General features: G+C 34.3%; 1 protein-coding gene across 3 annotated transcripts in view; it reads left to right on the top strand.

Moving 5' to 3' along the window:
- MARCHF6 (membrane associated ring-CH-type finger 6) overlaps window positions 1–19,563 on the top strand; it is a 52,480-nt gene extending 32,917 nt beyond the window's left edge. For all 3 annotated transcript variants that reach the window (XM_070940774.1, XM_070940773.1, XM_070940775.1), the window contains exons 13-26: window positions 43–111; window positions 245–319; window positions 1,094–1,228; window positions 3,941–4,060; window positions 5,010–5,110; window positions 5,617–5,754; window positions 7,342–7,543; window positions 8,729–8,798; window positions 10,817–10,998; window positions 12,785–12,919; window positions 13,894–13,983; window positions 15,521–15,653; window positions 16,946–17,081; window positions 17,437–19,563. In XM_070940774.1, the coding sequence (XP_070796875.1) occupies window positions 43–111; window positions 245–319; window positions 1,094–1,228; window positions 3,941–4,060; window positions 5,010–5,110; window positions 5,617–5,754; window positions 7,342–7,543; window positions 8,729–8,798; window positions 10,817–10,998; window positions 12,785–12,919; window positions 13,894–13,983; window positions 15,521–15,653; window positions 16,946–17,081; window positions 17,437–17,527 (1,677 nt within the window). In that variant the 3' untranslated portion in view covers window positions 17,528–19,563. The remainder of the gene's footprint in view (window positions 1–42; window positions 112–244; window positions 320–1,093; window positions 1,229–3,940; window positions 4,061–5,009; window positions 5,111–5,616; window positions 5,755–7,341; window positions 7,544–8,728; window positions 8,799–10,816; window positions 10,999–12,784; window positions 12,920–13,893; window positions 13,984–15,520; window positions 15,654–16,945; window positions 17,082–17,436) is intronic.
- The last annotated feature ends 255 nt before the right edge of the window (window positions 19,564–19,818 follow it).

Genomic DNA, 19,818 nt, shown 5'->3' with positions numbered 1-19,818 from the left:
TACACTATGAAATATACCTATTTCTTTGACCATATTATATAGGGTGTGGCAGCGCTTGTAAAATTCCAGAGATCACGTCGCTTGCTTGGTGTGTGCTATATAGTTGTCAAGGTAAGAAAGTCTTAAAAATCAGATATTTAATAAAATTGAATCTGTAGGCAGAAAGTTTTAAAAATAAATATGAATTTAGTCAATATTCAGCACTTGTGAATATACAAACAACTATCTGACTTTTATTTTGCAGGTGTCCTTATTAGTGGTGGTAGAAATAGGTGTTTTCCCTCTGATCTGTGGCTGGTGGCTGGACATTTGTTCGCTGGTAAGACTAGCATTTTGGGGGAAACCATTGCTTTATTTTATTTTGCAGTGACAATTTTGCTCGAGATAAGTTATACAAGTGGTCCTCAATTTACAACAGTTTGTTTAGTGACCATTCAACATTACGACAGCACTGAAAAAAGTGACTCATTACTATTTTTCACACTTAAAACCATCACAGCATCCCCATGGTCGCATGATCAAAATCCAGATACTTAGCAACTGGATCATATTTATGACGGTTGCAGTGTCCCAGCATCATGTGATTATCTTTTGTGACCTGACAAGCAAAGTCAACGAGGAAGCCAGATTCACTTAAAAACCTTGTTACTAGTTTAACAACTGCAGTGATTCACTTAACAACTGTGGCAAGGAAAGTCATAAAATGGGGCAAAACTCACTTAACAAATGCCTCAATAACGTAAAGTTTGGACTCAATTGTGGACATAAGTCGAGGACTACCTGTATTTATAAATTGGAATTGGAAAATTGAAGAGGTTATATTTTTAAATTGGAATTTAATTTTAAGATTTTGTCTAGCTGTTAGATAGTGAAGATTGTTTATTACTATAGATTTATAGTATACACATACAATGAAGTGCTGCAATTTTCTATGAAAAATAATTGATAGACCATTCAGTGTCATAATGGATATTCTATAGGTGTTTTCTTATTATGAGAACATGTGGAAAGGTTTGTGGTTTTTGTCATTGTAAAGCTCTGAGTCGCTCCCAGATTGAAAGGCAGAAAAATATCATTGCTATCTTTTCCATAGGAAATGTTTGATGCTACTTTGAAGGATAGAGAATTAAGCTTTCAGTCTGCCCCTGGCACTACAATGTTCCTACATTGGCTAGTCGGAATGGTATATGTCTTCTATTTTGCATCCTTCATCCTCCTCCTGAGAGAAGTAAGTATTGAAAATACATTGAAAACCTGGGTGTTAAATGATAAAAGTTTTTTTCATTTGTGTCTTTGCAAAAATCTATTGAATGTTCAAATTAATCTAAATTTTAAAAATGTATAGAGGACAACTGTATTATTTCATCAACAAACAATCTGAATAAGCCTTTCATGCCAGAATATATTGAGATCAGGAATAATCAGGCTAAATACTATGCAGATTTAATTGTGTAAACCATTAGTATCATGTTCAATTGAACATTTTCCCAAGCCAGTTTATTTAAGATGAGAAAAACAAGAAAATCCCAGCACACAGTTTTACACTCTGAAAAGAAAGGGCACAAAAGATAAGGAGAGGAGAAAAGGCGGGGGGTGGGGGGCAGGGAGGATAGAGACAAGCTCAGAGACAAACTTTTAAATTGCCAGATGGAAGGGAGCAGTTTGTAGAGCTCTAAACTAAGGAGCTAGCAGATTCTGTATATGTACCGGATTTGTATTTATTTAAATTTCAACTGTATATTTTTTAAAATATGTAAGTTATGGGCCTTTATACAAAGCTTCAGAGCGAGATGCAGTAGTAGTTGTATTATTATTTCATATGCACGTATATTTTCATGGGCTACATTAGACATTAAAACAATTACAACACAGTGTAAAATAGACATAACACCTGCATATATAAAATTTTTCAAATGTCTTTTAACTCAGGCACTATCCTAATTTAAATGGGAATTGGGTACTGCAGCTGAAAAGAATAGATTTTTCCAACATCATATTATGGTACCCTAAAAGAATTTTAAGGTTTGGAAGATCAAATTCTGAATGTTGTTCAGTTTGGGAGATAGTCAAGTTAATTGTATTAAATGGGGACATTCCCTGTATAATCAATTACCCATCATTTTAAAGCTGCCTCGGTGGGGGCGGGGGGGTTGACATGTTGAAAACTCTAGAGGACATGAGAGAAAAAAGTACTACTTTGTTATCAGTGGTTCTTTTCCCACCCAATTAAATGTAAATGAACATTGAAGCAAATCAGGTAGATCTTTAATCTGGAATTGGCAAGAAATGCAAAAGCTTTGAGTCAGTGACATTTGATAAATATTCCATTTGTTACTGCTATTGTCATAGCTTAGAATTTTAAGACTGCAAGTGATTTATATAAAATTATAATTACCAGGTAACCAGCTCTTGGGTGGTTAGTTTTAGTGTAGAGTGCCACTAGCCTTGATTGAAGTATCTACCATTATCTTTTTTGCCCTCATACCGTTAATGAAACCCTGGAACCTTTGAAATAGCTTGCTGGCTTGCTTTCATTGTCAGCACTTACTATGATAATTGCAAAACACTGCACACTGAATATCATAAATTTTTAAACAATCTTTTGTTCAGATGCCCGCTCCATTATTGTAAGACTTCTCCAAATTGTCAAACTTCTGCTAGGCTTTGTTGCATTGATCTTTTAAATATTTTTGGCCAATCAGCAAAATAGTTATTCCCACAACTACAGCATCATTGTTAAAATAAATATAATAAAAAAGAATTTATGTAGTTGAGGATTGAACTGAGTCTTCCTTGGTTCTCTCTGAGCTTGGTTGTTTGCTTACAGATGTTTTGTTACCCAACTAGTGCTAGTGAGTGTGAATTTACTCCTGTTTATATATAATACATTGCCCTGCCAGTGTTAGTGGGAGTGTAGTTTTCTCCTTGGTTGTTTTTTGATTAAATTATGTTTCTGCTTGATTATTTGTGGTGTTAATCTGTGTTTATCTGGATGTTGGTTGCTGGAGGGAGTTAGGATTAAATTATCAGAGCGCATCCATGAACACCAACTAACAATCAGAAAACACAATGAAAACTCCTTTATATCACACTACATGGACAGACTCAACTATAGTTTCAACTGGGAAATTCTGAGAATCCTGGACCAAGCTAAATCCAAAAGTGTTAGGGAATTCTTGAAAACTTGACTTCCAGACCAACCATGCACATAGAGCTGAGTTTACTCTGTTTTTACAAAGTAGGTTACTTTGTATTACAAGCAAATTAACAGGCAATGGCACACAAAACAGGCATGTATGCTTGTTCACTAGTTTACAGAAATGCAAGAGGTTGATTGTGAAGAAGTCCAAAGTTAGAGCAGCAAAAGGGTAGCATGATAAGATCGTGATCCAAACTTTCTTGGGAGGGTTATTGATTGGCCCAAGATCAGAGAAACAGAAGTCCAGGATATATGGGCTACAAGACATGAATACAAGAATCTAGGTTGGATTGATTGTTCTCATTGAAGAGCTGCCATAGTGGTTACCTTCTACTGTATGGGGCTATTGCCTTGTTATGAAGAAATACACCAAGCAACTCTGTTCAGCTTTCTGAAGTTTGTGACTCAATCAGAGACTGTGTGACTGCTCAGGATTGGGATATATAACACATGACCCAACTGTTCCAAATGTTTCTTAGTGGAGTCAGCCTCAGCTGTTTGAGTGCTTCCCAACTCCTGAAGATGGCATTCAACCAGCAGGCTTTTTACATCAGAATCATCTGACAACCTTTCCAAAAACATTGTATCTTTGATTAGCAGCAAAACTGGCTCACTAGTTTTCAACAGATTGAGGGTGCTGTAATTATACTGAAAATTAATATGGAGCATTACGGGTTTCTAGAATATTAAATTATTAGAAAAATAATTTCAAAACATTGAAGTGTTAATTTTCCTTTTCAGGTACTGAGACCTGGTGTCCTCTGGTTTTTGAGGAATTTAAATGATCCAGATTTTAATCCAGTTCAAGAAATGATTCACTTGCCCATTTATAGACATCTCAGGAGGTTTATTTTGTCAGTGGTAAAGTTACATTTCCAGTTTCTTTGTAGTGTTAATTTCCTTATTGTAACAAATAACTGTGCATTCAGGTTCTTTTTATAATTAAATATGTTTTCCCCTATACTCAGCATGTCAACTAACAAACTATAATTACTCTCAGATTTTAATAGGCATTGATGATACTTTTACTTGATTTACTTGATTGAATCTATAGGAAATTGAAATCATAAATAATGGTTTATAAATATGTGTTTATTACTGTCTTTTTGTATTATTCTAAGGAAAAGTGTTCTAAATCACCAGCAGTCTGGTTCATTTTTGTGCCTTACACTAATAGAACTTGACAAAAGCTGTCATAGATAATTTCAATTTTTTCGATATAATCCACATCTGAAGGTTATTTAACAATGTATACACTATATTGACCTCTTATTTTTTGTGTTTTATATGAATAGTCTCACATTAACTTTTTTTTAATTAAGGGAACCTGAGAATGTGATTTCAACGTCAAAATAGTTATAGTTGAACTCTTACTGGTTCATAAATGTGGCTTTGTGTATGAGCAGACCACTTACAAATAACCAAATTAACACCTGGATTTTGATAGTTTTTGAAATTCTTAGAGAAAACTCGCTGTGCATCTGCATTTTCCCCTTCTTAATTAGTTTCTGTCCATTGCTAAACATTGTTTGCAAAGGATAGTATGGCTAAAACTTGTCCTTCTAAATTCTAAAAAGAATAAATTACAATTTAGCATAGGATTTTGATTATGTTAAAATCTATCAACCATTTTTTTTATTTTAAAGACAGGGCAAAATATGGTAATGAAAGAATGGAAGTTAAGAAAGGGGAAAGAAGTTTGCTATCTTCAAACATGTAGTATGAATTATGCTCATTTTTAATTTGCTTTAAATTGAAGCTAAAAATAGAAAAGTTAATACAGAGTTTTTTTTTATTGTTGTTGTTTCAGATTGTCTTTGGTTCAATTGTCTTGCTCATGCTTTGGCTTCCTATACGAATTATTAAATATCTGCTGCCTCATTTTCTACCATATAATGTAATGCTCTATAGGTAAGAAAAACTTTCATTCCATAGCTGATACTCTTTGACTTTAACATTCTATGTTTATTTGAAATGAACTGCTGGTAATATAATTGTGAACTAACTAATAAATATTTAGTTTGGATGGATGTTAAAATGTGGATTTAATAATATGTGAATATCTGTTTCCTCTTTCATAATCTTAAAAACAAGAAACCCAAGTTTTTCACTGAATAGTTAACATTATATTTGACCCAAACAGTTATTCATGAAAAATAAATTTTTCATATATATGAGCTGGCTATCATTTGGAGGATTTTTTTTACATGTTATGATTTGTATTGTAATATGAATTATGCTAGTCATGGGGGAGACATGCAACACTTAATTTAATTTTGCCTCAGAAGGAATGCCCACAATTAACAATGTTTAAGAAAAAATGCAACTAATGATATAGTTGCATCAGTACAGTTAGACTTGCATCAGTAAGACAGTGAGTTTGTTTTTAAATATGTCAGCTTCTTTTATTCCCACAGTGATGCTCCTGTAAGTGAACTTTCCTTAGAATTACTTTTGCTTCAAGTGGTTCTGCCAGCTTTGCTTGAACAAGGGCACACAAGGCAGTGGCTGAAGGGGCTCGTACGAGGATGGACTGTTACTGCTGGCTACTTATTGTAAGTGTGAAGAGTCCAGTCCTTTCAAATGATTGAAACTTTCTATTACTTAAATAATTGAAGCTGAGTGTCCAATGTTTGTCTCCTTAGCATGTGTTGAAAATGAAGCAGTATAAATTACTATGCAGCATTTTTATTATATTTTAAGTTTGTGCAAGAGAGAAATTGTCTTATTCCTTTAAAATATACATTGAGGATAAGTACAGGTAGTTCTTAGCTTGTAACCATAATGGAGCTTGTCCATTATGGTCACAGTTTGGACAATCTTTAAGCAAGGCACCCATGTGACTGGCTTGCTTAATGACCCCCCCCATCCCTGCTTTTCCTGTTGCAGATGGGGTACCTTGAGTGGAGAGGCCCTGGGAGGCCTAGGATTGCAGTACCTCCCCAGCTCACACATGACCTGGCTCAGGCCTCCACCAAACCTGAGGCATCCTATGCTCCACTTTCTCCCTTCACTGGGTCCCCACAGGCCTTAGGCCTGCTTCCCACTCTGCTGGGTCCCACACACTCCTCCCCCCCTTCCGTCATAGACCATCACCTTTGTGGTAGTTCTTTGGGAAGCAGCTTCCCCTGTGTGTAGTCTTTCTACAGAGTGGAGACCACACAGTGCCATCCTGCAAGTGGGTGCAATTTCAGAGTGGCCGCAATGTGGCTCCTTCCAAAATGGCACCTGCTTTCAGGATGGCACCACATGACCTCCACTGTGTGGGAAGGATGAGCAACAAACCAGCTGCTTTCTGAAGATGTATTTAGCAACAGAAATTTTGCGCTCATTTGTGGTTGTAAGTCGAAGACTACCTGTAAGGTTTGTGTATTGGACTTCAGGTTGGCCCAGTAAAGGTTAAGCAACTTTCATTTACTTTCACTTAATGAAAGCAATATTTTGTTTAATTTAAATGGAATATAACTCGGCCTATATTGCTCAATTGTTGTTGAAAACTCCTTGAATACTAAGGGCTATAGTCATGTATTATCCTGTGGGGTGCTGCAGTTGCAGACATAGGCATCTTTAGTTATTTTGATTTTAAGGAGTAAATATGAAGTTGCAGCAATCTCATGTGTTTATCTCTTTGATAATGTCTTTGCTTAGTATAGTGGTTAAGGCATCAGGACAGAAACTGGGAGAACTGTTTGGAGTTCTAATTCTGCCTTAGGCACAAAGGCAAGTGGGTGACTTTGGGCCAGTCACCCTTACGCAGCCCTAGAAAGCAGGCAGTGGCAACCACTTCTGAAATCTTGACAAGAAAACTGCAAGGGCTTTTCCATGCAATTGCCAGGAGTAACTGACTTGAAGCACAAAATAAAGCGGAGGGGGATACTTTCCTGATATTACATACATTTCATTTACTTATTTTTTTGTTATTGTTTGTTTTAAAATGCTTCTTTTAAACATTCCACTTAATTAAGATGACACCTTTGGTGTCCAGAGTCACTTATTTGAGATGGGTGGCTATAGAAATTGAATAAATAAATGAATATAATGTTTGAATCTGCCATGAAAATATTCATATTTTATTGCTTACTGCCATTCTTATTCTTTTCATGTTAATATATTCAATTAAATACTATTAAATCTTGTATTAGGGATCTTCATTCTTACTTACTGGGAGACCAGGAAGAGAATGAAAACAATGCAAACCAGCAACCTAATAACCAACCAGCTCGCAATAATAATGCCATTCCAGTTGTAGGAGAAGGTCTGCATGCAGCCCACCAAGCCATATTACAACAAGGAGGACCTGTTGGTTTTCAGCCTTATCATCGGCCTTTAAAATTCCCACTCAGGGTAGGCTATTTTAATACCTAGAATAATTAATTACTGTCTAATTTATTCTGTGTTTTTCTTACCTAGGGTTGTAATTTTAAGAGGGTATAATATCATCTGTCTCTTTGACTTATGTTCACTTTGAATCCCATTGTGATAGGATTGATACAATATTCTCACTTGGCTGGGCCTTTTTTCTGTGGGATATAATGAAACAATTATAAAGGGGGTATTTCTGTCTTGAAGGGTGCAGTGGCTCAGCAGTTAAGACTGTGGGTTAAGTTGACAGCCCAGGTTCGAGACCTGAGCACCACGCAAAGGGATGAGGTCATGTTACCTGTCCCAACTCTTGCCCAGCTAGCAGTTCAAAAGCATACAAATGCAAGTAGATAAATAGATACCACTTTGGGGGGAAGGTAACAGTGTTACGTGCATCTTGGTGTATATAGTCATGCTGGCCCCATGACCACGGAAGTGTCTTCGAACAACACTGGATCCCTTGGCTAAGAAACAGAGATGAACACTACTCCCTAGAGTCGGACATTACTGGATAGGGGAAACTTTTACCTTTACTATTTCTGTCTTAGGACTGTAAGGACTGGGCTGGAAAAATCTAGACAACCTCTTAACAAAATCATAGGCTGAGATAGCATTTAAGTAGTTCATGTTGGTTTCTCACACAAAAACAAGCATACACCATCTTTTAAAGTATCTTAATCTTGTAATCATGTGTGAATCAGTATGTCTATATATTTCTGAGAAGGTTTGAAATTTGCCATTCTTTTTATAAGAATCAAAACTACTTTGATTCTTTGAATGCTGGGAAAATATAATAGGTAGAAATGGAGTGCTGAAATTGCACTAATGAAGATTAAAATAAAGTTTAGAAATTATGCCCTGGGTTTTCAGATAACCAGAAATGATCATTACAGTTGTTCAGACACGGAAGCTAAAATCATACAATAGACTAAGCATGGTTTGCTTAGTTATGGCTTATGAAACAAACTCTAATGGTCTGATTCATAAAATCAAATATAATTTTGATTTATAAATTAAGGTATCCTATCCAGAGAGTAAATCACACTAATAGGGCTTATTTGTCACTATATAACCGTAAGATTTGTGAGGTAACAATCACTTTCTATAATACTGTTTTTCATACATATATATATTTGTATTAAATTCATTTCTTTTTCTATATTTCAGATATTTTTGCTGATCATTTTCATGTGTATAACACTCCTGATTGCAAGTCTTATCTGCCTTACATTACCAGGTATGAATTTCACAACAGAAGATATCCATTTTGGTCACTTAATTTTTCATTAATTTTGCATGTTGTTCTGTGTAGCTTTCTATGACAATGAGGCCTCTTCTTAAGATGCTTCTTTTTGAACCCTCAGAGATGCACAACTATAGACAGATTTCTAACCTACAATGGTTGGGAAGTGTGGTGACTACTTAATCGAATCAGTCCTGTAAGAAGCAGATTCCATGATCTATTTCATATTTGTTTCATGGAAGACTACAGCATTAAGTCTACCTTGGCCAATCTGATAGATTATCTCTGTTCAGCGATGTAATTCTGTTAATTTTCCTTGATTTATTAGCAATTCTAAGTGCCATTAATGATGGTATATTTCTGAAACCCTTGAGAAATTTGGAAATAGGAGACATGATTTTGTGATATTTCCATTCCTATTTCAGAGTCAGACTTGATAATATTGGTCAGAGGCAATTTTTATTTCAGATGGGAGCTATTAAATTGTGTCTAAGGATTCCATTCACTTTCAATCTTCTGCACTACCCTTCTTTCCCCAAAATAAGACATCCCCTGATAATAAGCCTAATTGGGCTTTTGAGCACATGGCAATAAGGCCAAGCACTTATTTCAGTGCTCAAAAAAATATAAGACAGGGTCTTATCTTCGGGGAAACATGGTATCTATATGAAATTATTGGGGGAAATCATCAAGAAATTTGGAGCTGAGTGCTTTCAATATGTTGATTGATACCCGCATCTATTTTTCTGTAACACTGTCAGAAAATGGTATTTGCAATCAATAACAAGATAAGAAAAAATATTGAAATGGAATCCAGACAAAATGGAGGTGCTTATTATGAGGGACCATAATTCCAGAGAGGTAGTCCATTTGCCTATTTGAATCAGATTATATTCTTTCATAAGAAGCAAATACATTGTTTGAGAATTTTTCTTAAATTTGAAATCTACTTACCTCAATTGAGGCAATGACTACAGTGATTTAGATGATTTACCAACAACTGTGACAGTCAATTTGATCTATTGGTTAAGGCACCAGACTCGAAAGCAGGAAACCATGGGTTCTAATCCTGCCTTAGCCATTTGGGCGACCTTGAACCAATGACTCTCTGTTAATCCAGTCCACCTTACAGGGCTGTTGTTGTGGGGAAGGTGTATTGGATGTTTGCTGCCTTAAGTTAGTTGTAAAAATAAAAGGATAGAAACCAATAAATTCAGTAGTTAGGGTGCTAGAATAGAAACTGAATTCTAGTCTTTCTTCAGGCATAAATGCCAGCCCAAGTTATATTAGAGAATGCCTGTTTATGAATCTCAGCATCTATTGTTTCACCCACAGTTGCTTGTTTATTGGCAAGTTGGAATCAAAGTTATTCTGTGTTGCCACTCCAAGTCTTGGGAATGCTGCTTTTGCAGAGTTGAGGGGCCCAACATTTTTATTGGCTTCTAAAAAGGCCTTCAAAAGACATTTTCTTGTTCAGACTTTTAGCTGTTAAATTTAACGGCTAATGTTAATTACTTGTTTTACTTTAAATGTTTGGATTTTAAATTTGCTTTTATTGCAAACCACCAAGAGCTTTGTAAATCAATAATATACCGAATTATATAAATAATCTATCTCGTATACAATTCAGCTTCCTAGAAAAAAACTGGGTGTGCTTTTGACTTTAGAGGAAACTGACAACATAGTACAAAAGTGGCAAGTGTTTTTGCAAACATCCATTGTTTTTTTGTGTAATGCAACTGTGCAATGCCCTTGTAATACATACTATTTGGATCAATAAAAAGTAATTTTACAATAAGTTACTAGGATTTCATACATCCCTTCCTTTATTAAACAATGGACCCCCAGGTATTGAAATTGCTTTCAATTTCATTAAATGTTTGCAGCCGACAACTTACTGGACTGACCCACTATATTTATGGAATGAGTTTTTTGGATCCATATTATTTGATGACCATAAGATAATACAAAGTTTTCTTACTAGCAATAATTAATTTTTTTTTTGCTTTTAGTGTTTGCTGGCCGCTGGCTGATGTCTTTTTGGACAGGAACTGCTAAAATCCATGAATTATATACAGCTGCTTGTGGACTGTATGTTTGCTGGCTAACAATTAGGGCTGTGACGGTACTTGTTGCTTGGATGCCACAAGGACGTCAAGTGATTTTTCAGAAGGTAAAGGAATGGTCCCTCATGGTAAGTTGTTAGAACATTTATTTATTTATTTTTATTTGGAAGAGAATGCAATAGATGCAATGAGACCATGTCTCTTGGATCATGCTATAATTTTAACAAATGTTTCATTGGAAACAGGAAAGCTACAGAAGAAAACTAATATTAGTAATTGGAAAAAGAACAGAGTCTGAATGCAAGGATTTACAATATTATTGGAATTCTGAGAGTATAATTTTGGAGGTTCTTATAAGCTACCCATTTACAAAATCAGTGCCAATATGGATTTGACAAGAGAATATCCATTTACCATTAAATGAATGGTTAATGCTTCTGGTCACCAATCTGCCATAACCGCAATAGATATTCTCCATTCTAGTTTATTCTAGAATGGATATTCTCCATTCTAGTTTATTATTGTTACCAGTTAGTAGAATTCCAGTCGAGCATCAGAAAAAAACAGTTCTCACTTTTAATTTTCTTATTTATTTTATACATATATAATTAACAAGACAATCTTTAATCTTAAAGAAAAAAATTAAAATATTGAAAAAACACTAGAAAATAGTTTTTATTTTTTATTTTTTTTTAAGTGCCTGTGGAGCCTTTGTAAGGAGAAAGGAATTTTGAACTCTGTCCTGTAGCACAATCATGCTACAACGCACAATCATCTCCCTGCCTCTGCGGGCTCTCCATGGTGAGATAGGGATTTGCGGCTCCATGCATGCTTGGATTTTGGCTGCTGAGGTTCAAGCAAGCACAGAGCTTGGGCTCCTTCTCTCCCCAGGTCTGTTCTCTCTCCACTTCTTTGGAGAGCTCCCCAGAGACAGGGAGAGAAGAATTTTAAGCTCTATGTCTGTTTGGATTTTGACTGTCAAGATCCAAGCAGGTACAGATTGAACAGAGCTCTTTCAACCATCCTCCAGCAATGAGACAAAATCCTTTCAGCAGGTGGCAGCAGCTTGCAACTTTCCTTGCTAGCTTTCCCATTCACTTTCTGTGGAGGTTGGTAGAGAAGATTGCAAATGGCGATCATGTGATCATAATGTGCTTGGCAATCAGTCATAAATCGGAACAGGTTGCCAAGCATCCAGATTGCAATGATGTAATGGGATGTAATATTTTGCAACAGTCAGGAGTGTTTTACAGGCCATAAAGCACCCTTTCAAAGGCCGTCATAACTTTGAACGGCCATTAAGCAACTGGTCATTAAACAAGAACTATTGTAATCTTTTTTAAATAATCTAAAAACATTGGATGAACAGACAACAGACAACAACAGGCACAAAAGAGATACTTTTCAACTCTTTGGCATCTCACTGGGTCTGTATTTTTTCAGTTCTATCTAATTTTCAAGGCAAAAAAGGGCAGAGCATCAAGAAATATCAAGTTTGCTTGGATACTCTTCCTCTCTGAACCACAATACAAAAGAATGGAGTTCTTTTGCTGAATTTCTGAGTGAATTCTGAAATTCAACAGAAATCACTTCACAATGTTGGGTCACTGTTAATCGTAAATCTCCAGTAGGCTTAATACAGAGGGGGAAAAGGAAATTTTAAAAATCATTAACAGAAACCTGTGCCCTCTTTGATGACATGATGCCATTGCTCTGACACCCAGCTGACATGCTAATTTTGTCACACATCTGATTTAAGTAAAAAATATGTCTCTTATAAATCTGATTTTATGCATCTGCACAAGTTTATATATGTTTGAGTTCCTCTTGATTTTAATATTTATATACCCACTTGTCTATTTAAAAACAGCATATTATGTTATTCTCAATAAATGAAACTTTTTTCTTCTTTAGATAATGAAGACATTAATTGTTGCTGCATTGCTGGCTGGTGTAGTTCCACTCTTGCTTGGACTTTTGTTTGAGCTAGTCATTGTTGCTCCTCTAAGAGTTCCCTTGGATCAGACCCCATTATTCTACCCCTGGCAGGTCAGTTCTTGCAGCTTCTAAAGTTGCTAATCTGTAATTGAAGGGAGACACATAGAAAGTCTACCTTGTGAAAGCAATAGCTTACAAAATTAAAATATGATCTAAAAATTAAAACCAGCAAGGAGAACCAATAGCAGTTAAAATGTAGAGTTTTAAAAGCAGCAAAGAATATAATGCAATTAAGGTTCTAAAAAAGTCTGCTTAAAGAAATAGTCTGCGTTATTCAAAATATACCTTCTTTCAAAGCTATTTCACATCCTAGATTCCAGACCTGAGAAGACCTCATTCTGGCTCTTTATCCATTTTATGTGATGGCTAACCCTGAAAGAAAACTTCTAAGTGCCAAATTACTTGTTTCAGATAATACTCTTCTTGAGACATTCTGATCCTAAATTTAGGCTTAAATCAATGTATCTTTCAAAACATACAGAAATAATAATATTGAAAATAGACTTAGAGAATTGCTTTCTATTCTTTCATAAAATAGTTTAGCTGTTTTTCACCATACGTTTCTGTACATGCCTGCTTACATATTTGTGTTCAGTTCATCCTACCTGTGGAATCCTTAGTGCTCTCTGAGCTTGGTTGTTTGCTTGCAGACATTTCATTATCTTCAGTGTTAGAATGGATTGGGATTTTTCTCTATTTATATACAGTAGCCTCCTATGTAATCACTTTTAGGTATTATATAGAAATATACTATAAATAGGATCAATAACTTCATTAATCCGGACAACTTTAATATAAGTGGTAGCAAGTTGGTAAAATCAGATAGATGTTCCGTGTGGGTTTTCATCAAAAGTTGAAAAGTCATTTTTATGAGGATTTCTGAATTTACATTCTTATGCTGATGTAGATACAAGATAAATATGTTTCACACAAGGTCTGTTTCCTAATTTTACTAAGTCTTAATTAGACTGAGAAAATGCTCTGTATTGAAATAATAACTACAATAATTGCTTTTGTTTAAATAGGACTGGGCCCTTGGTGTTCTGCATGCTAAAATAATTGCTGCCATAACTTTAATGGGGCCACAATGGTGGCTGAAAACAGTCATTGAACAGGTCAGAAATATTTAACTTGTTTGATTTAGTGACCAGAATATTGATGGAATATATCAATGTATGATATAATTAATGGCATTTCTTTTTAGCTGGAATTGCTTTTCTCAGAAAACTGAGTGGGGGCAATCTTTTTCTCTTGCACATCCGTGAATTCTGCTCCAGAGCCAATTTGGAAGATCATGTAATATCCTGGAAAAAAAAAGGAAAGGAGAAAATACATGTAGTCCTCCATTTACAACAGTTCATTTAGTGATCGTTCAAAGTTACAGTGACACTGAAAAAAGGGGCAAGACTGTTTTTCACACTTATGACTGTTGCAGCATCCCCATGGTCACGTGATCAAAATTAAGACGCTTGAGAACAGACTCTTATTTATGACATTTGCAGTGTCTCAGGGTCACCTTTGGTAACCTTTGACAAGCAAAGTCAATGGGGAAGCCAGATTCACTTAACAACTGAATTACTAACTTAACAACTGCATTGATTCACTTAACAATTGTGCCAAGAAAGGTTGCAAAATAGGGCAAAGCTCACTTAACAAATGTCTTACTTGGCAACAGAAATGTTGAGTTCAATTGTGGTTGTAAGGTCAAGAACTACCTGTACTGTTCTGTGGATGAAAATCAGTCACTCGGCCTATTACATCAAAGACAACAATTTTGAGAAAATAGTCTGTTTTATTAGAATGTTCATGTATATAAGACAAAGTGGTCCATTTTGAATTGAGCATTAGTATATTAGTAGCTAAATTAACTTCGATTATATGGCCTGGATACAGATTTGTATTTTGTAAACAGAATTTTTTTTCCCCTATTCATGGAAAACAATGGAATCTAGCAGAGGCTTCCCATTCAGTAAAGGAGGGTCTGAAGAACATCTTAACAATTAGTCCCTCCATATGGGTCAATTTTCACATAGCTCTAATCTCCCAGGCATATATGTGCTTTAGTGAGGAAGAATCACTTACTTTAGTATTCTGTTTGCAAATCAACTAAATGGTAATCATTCATTTCCTTAACTTCGTTCATGATTACTATGGCCTTGTTTAGGTGTCTTTCAGTCAGTGAAATATTTCCCTCATTCTGGGAAGCTTATCACAGTCATTATTTCTCAGCCCATTTTAGAGTTCTGATAGGAACCCTAGGAAAGAAAAAAATAAGTATTTTTTAAAAAACAGTGGTGTATAATTTGTTACCCCTCAAACTATTATGTAGTTGCAGAGTATCCCCAGATCATGCCATTTAAGTTTGCTGACCAACTAGGTAACTTTAGGTGCTAGAAAGATAAAATTAAATCCATTTTGCATCCTTGAATTTCCTACCACCAGTTTGTTTGGTCCTACCCACCTTGAGTTGTCCCTGTGTATCAGATATATTCCCTGAATTTGGAGGCCAAAATCAATATAACTAAAAATAAAATGTACCTCTCATCTCTGTGTTTACGTTGACAGTGTCTTCTAGTTATGAATATAAGCTTTGCACTAAATATAATCTTGCTGGGCAATCATTATTCATATATCTTTAATCTTATATTTCAGGTTTATGCAAATGGAATTCGAAATATTGACTTACACTTTATAATACAAAAGCTTGCAGCACCTGTTATTTCAGTTTTACTGCTTTCTCTTTGTGTACCTTATATTGTAGCTTCTGGCGTTACACCTTTGTTAGGTAAGTGCAAATGGCAATGCAGATTTCATACTTGGACGATACATTCAGTTAAGATTTACAGTGGAAATATATTATCATCATTATTATATAAAAATATCAAATCTTCATATAGTGCAATTTATATGAATGATACATCAACTATATCCATATCTTTCTAACACATTAATCAATAGTTTCAATATACTTATTGTATTTTATGTTTAGCTTAAAAACTCAAAAAGTATATTCAAGAAATTAAAGCTATAAAAACTGATGCTATATCGGAGTCATATTTGCATTATAATCAAAATTATTACAGAGTAGTATAAGTTCAGTAATCAAAACATAAACATATCTGTACCATTCCCAAAATAATCACATAAGTTATTTTTCATCTGTTGATTTAAGTAGATTATTGAAATGAGAGTTCATAGAACATAGAAAAGTACTTTGTGCTCCTGTCATGTTTGCAAGTGTTTTCTGAATCTGGAGCAAGTTTGGGACGAATGAATATGAAATTCAATATAAAATAGGGTTCAAATAAGCCATAGTTTTATTAGTTCTAATTTCTATGAATTTGGCCAGCAGGTGACCAAGAACCTGCTGAATTTCCTTTGGGAAGTTGAAGAGTGGAAGCATAGCTGGCATCAGTGAATAGTACAGCCTGCTTCACTTGTTCACTACTACCAGTCTAGAATGTAGCTGATATACCAGTATGGAAAGCAGATTGACCTATGGATCCTATATATGTGACCCTCCCCTTAAAGTTTTCATTAGGCATATATGCCAGTTGTCAATTCCTGATAACCTTATTGTTGTTACTAATCAGAATTAGCATTTGGAATAAAAACTTTTAAGTAATTTCATATAAAGAAGGCAAATGGTATTGTTTGCCTTTTTGGATCTCAGCAGGCAAATGGGATCTTACACAAAGCTCCTGGTGTTACTACCAAGAATGCATAGTAAGGAAGAAATAGTAGAGAATCAATTTTGAATGAATAGAAAAAAGACTAGTTGTTGAGCTGTTGGGTTTTTCAGTTAACTACAATTTCTTATTTTTGAGAATATGCCACAGATATTAACTGCTTTTTCAAAATATGTAAATGGCATTAACAAAGATAAACATACAACCTTTATTTTAAAAGAATGCATTAGTTGAAATGTAATATTTTTATAATTGTTTATATTTATAGTTATATTACAAATGAAAAGGTAACTTAATTAACATTAAAATTTCACATTGGTAATAGAAACGTTTAGAATTTGCATTAATCAAATTTTTAGTTTCATTGTTTTTCTATTACTATTTACAGGTGTCACTCCTGAGATGCAAAATTTAGTACAACGACGGATTTATCCTTTTCTACTCATGGTAGTAGTTTTGATGGGAATCTTATCCTTTCAGGTCCGTCAGTTCAAGCGCCTTTATGAGCATATTAAAAATGATAAGTAAGTATCCTAGTCAAGATTTATTAATGCCAGAGTATAGTGACAATCTCCTAAATATTTAGGAAGCTGGAATACTTGGGAACTATGGACAGAATTTTTGATATTCATAGTATCACTCATAAGCACCTGAAATTGTGCAGTGATAGAATTTGTGTTTATTGTGTTTTGACTACATTACAATAGTAATGCTGCCTTCCTGTATCCCTTGAAAACAATGGAAGTTTCTTTTTTAAAAACTTCAGTGAAATTGTATCTTTTGTGAAGAAATGTTCCTTCAGTTAGTGTTTCATTTCAGAACCAAACTGAAATGAATACTGTTTTTTTTTTTAAAAAAAACCCCTCTTTTAAATCCTAGATATCTTGTTGGGCAACGACTTGTGAATTATGAACGAAAAACTGGGAAACCAGGGACATCACCGTCACCTCCTCAGTCTTCACAAGAATAGAAATGGTCACATGGAATTACTTGATCTTCCTTTGCCTTTGTGTTCTTTGTCATAGACTGGTCATTATTATTTGGGTATTTCCAAACTATTTTCTCAGCTGGGGTTTTATATTTTAATTTTGGTTTCTTTTCTCATGGCATTCAGATAGCAGTTAAGGCTGTGTACTGTCTGCAATTTCTGAATTTACCAGTACTGAGATCTGTAAATGTGTAAATAGCAATATCCCAATACCCTAAAACCTTGGATTAAAAATGAATGTTCATTGTACATCTTTAAAGAATATTAATTTATTAAATCTAGTTGTCACTTTATTTTGGATTGCTGTTCTGTTGACATATGTGCCACAAAACAATATTGCTGTAGGCAAGATATATATTTCAAAAGAATCAATTGCATTTTTATAGCAATGGCTAGCTTATCAAGGATATGAAAATGAAATAACCATTACAGTCAACAGTGAAGTGGCTGTGATAAGAAAACATGAATTTCATTTGATTTTTTAAAAAATACTTCTGTATAACATCAAAGCTGTTGTACATTTTCTATTGCCTGATTATTTTTTTTTCATGTGATTTCCTTTGTAATATTGTACAGTAGAATGGATCAGGACAAATTTTCTCCTTCAGACAATTTTAATCGCTTGGTTGTGAAGCATTAATTTTTTGGAACTGGAAGACAGAATTTTAATGAAATTTTATGCACTTAAAATTCATTACAAGAAATGGCATAAAATACCTAAATTGAGAGGTTTGTGTAAGAATTTATTTCCATTGTGTATGCCAATATTTCCTGTGTTATGAATTGAAATGTGCAAAGATTTATTTACATTGGAGTATAGGAGAAACGGCTATCTGGCTTATTTACCAAATACAGAAAAGTAAATGATAAAAAATGCAACACTTTTCTGAATTGCTAGAACTTTATTACAACCAAAATCACAAAGCATACCATGGAGCTCATATTCTCTTTTATTAAAAATGAGTATCTGTAATTTTAGAAATGGTCAGCATTCTGCATGGCAATTAATTCTGAAGGATTTATGAATTTGTGTATATGGGAGGGAATCTAAATACTATAGTATTAACAGCTAGAACAAGAAACAGAAACATTAAAGAATCAGTTGATTTTTACAATAATTGTACCAAAAGTATCCCCCAAGTCAAGTTATTTTTATATGTATAATTCTTTTCTGCAGGTAATAATAATATATTTTAATGTCGTTACTTCTGAAACACAAGGTGAAATATGAAACCTTTCAATTTCTTTATGTGCTTGAAAATGCAATATCCTATTCAAAAATGGCGAAAAGTTTTTAGATTTATTGTATTCAGAAAATGCTATGCAGTTGTGTTACCACTCAGGACTGCACCCCTGAATATAATGTAGTTAAATTATGTTATCAAATAGCTTGCTGTCTTCAGCATGTTTTTGTACTGAAAAGAGTTATTTGGGTTCTATGATTTTAGGATGGGGGTGAAGATTTGGAGTCTAGATTTCCAATAATTTATGCACACTGCTAAAATACAGTAGAAATGGGGTTGTGCTCTTTTTCCATTACTGACAATTTGAGCATTACCTCAATTTTGGCATTTTGAGTAATACAAGGATTGTTTTTTTTTATTTTGATGCTGTTAAATTTTTTTGACATTGCTCTCATTAAAAAACATAGTAATGAGAAGATAGCCAAAATCCCCCACTTGCTTTTAACTGTCTGTACTTTAGACAGATCTTACTTGTGAATTTTTGTATCTATTTCTTTTGGAAATGCAAATACTACAATTTCAGTATTTTGTGCAAGAGCATAGTTTGCCCACAATTACAGCATTCTAGCGACAAACTTTCAGTTGCACAAAATTAGTTCTTGACATCTTTGTTTTTTAAAAAAGACAAAGTAATCCAGTCTTTCCTTTAGGATATTGCCAGCAATGCTGTGCTTCTTCCTGTAGCATTTTGCAGAAATGCGGTAACTTGTAATTCGTGTTTTTATCCCAGACAACCTGATGTTCAATGATTATTAAAATTTGTTAAGAAAAGTATTGGTACTTGTTTTCTTTTTGCTACTATTTAACAGTAATTATAAATAGTTTGCCTTACAACATTTCTTTTATATCTGATCATCTTCAAGTGTATTTGTTGACTTAAAATAATGTACAAAATGTTTAACATGTCCTGGTTTGCCCAAAAGATGAATTGTATACTGTATTCTATTTCAGTGATACAAACTGGCATTTCTATGTAACATACAGAGGCATTTTGTTCCAGTTCACTTCATTATTTTTTATATTTTTATG

The sequence above is a fragment of the Pituophis catenifer genome, unplaced genomic scaffold (assembly GCF_029215685.1).
Source record: "Pituophis catenifer annectens isolate HBS135680 unplaced genomic scaffold, rPitCat1.0.hap2 SCAF_3, whole genome shotgun sequence".
NCBI lineage: Eukaryota > Metazoa > Chordata > Lepidosauria > Squamata > Colubridae > Pituophis > Pituophis catenifer.
The sequence above is the reverse complement of the archived record's forward strand: the minus strand, read 5'-3'. Positions and strand labels throughout refer to the sequence as shown.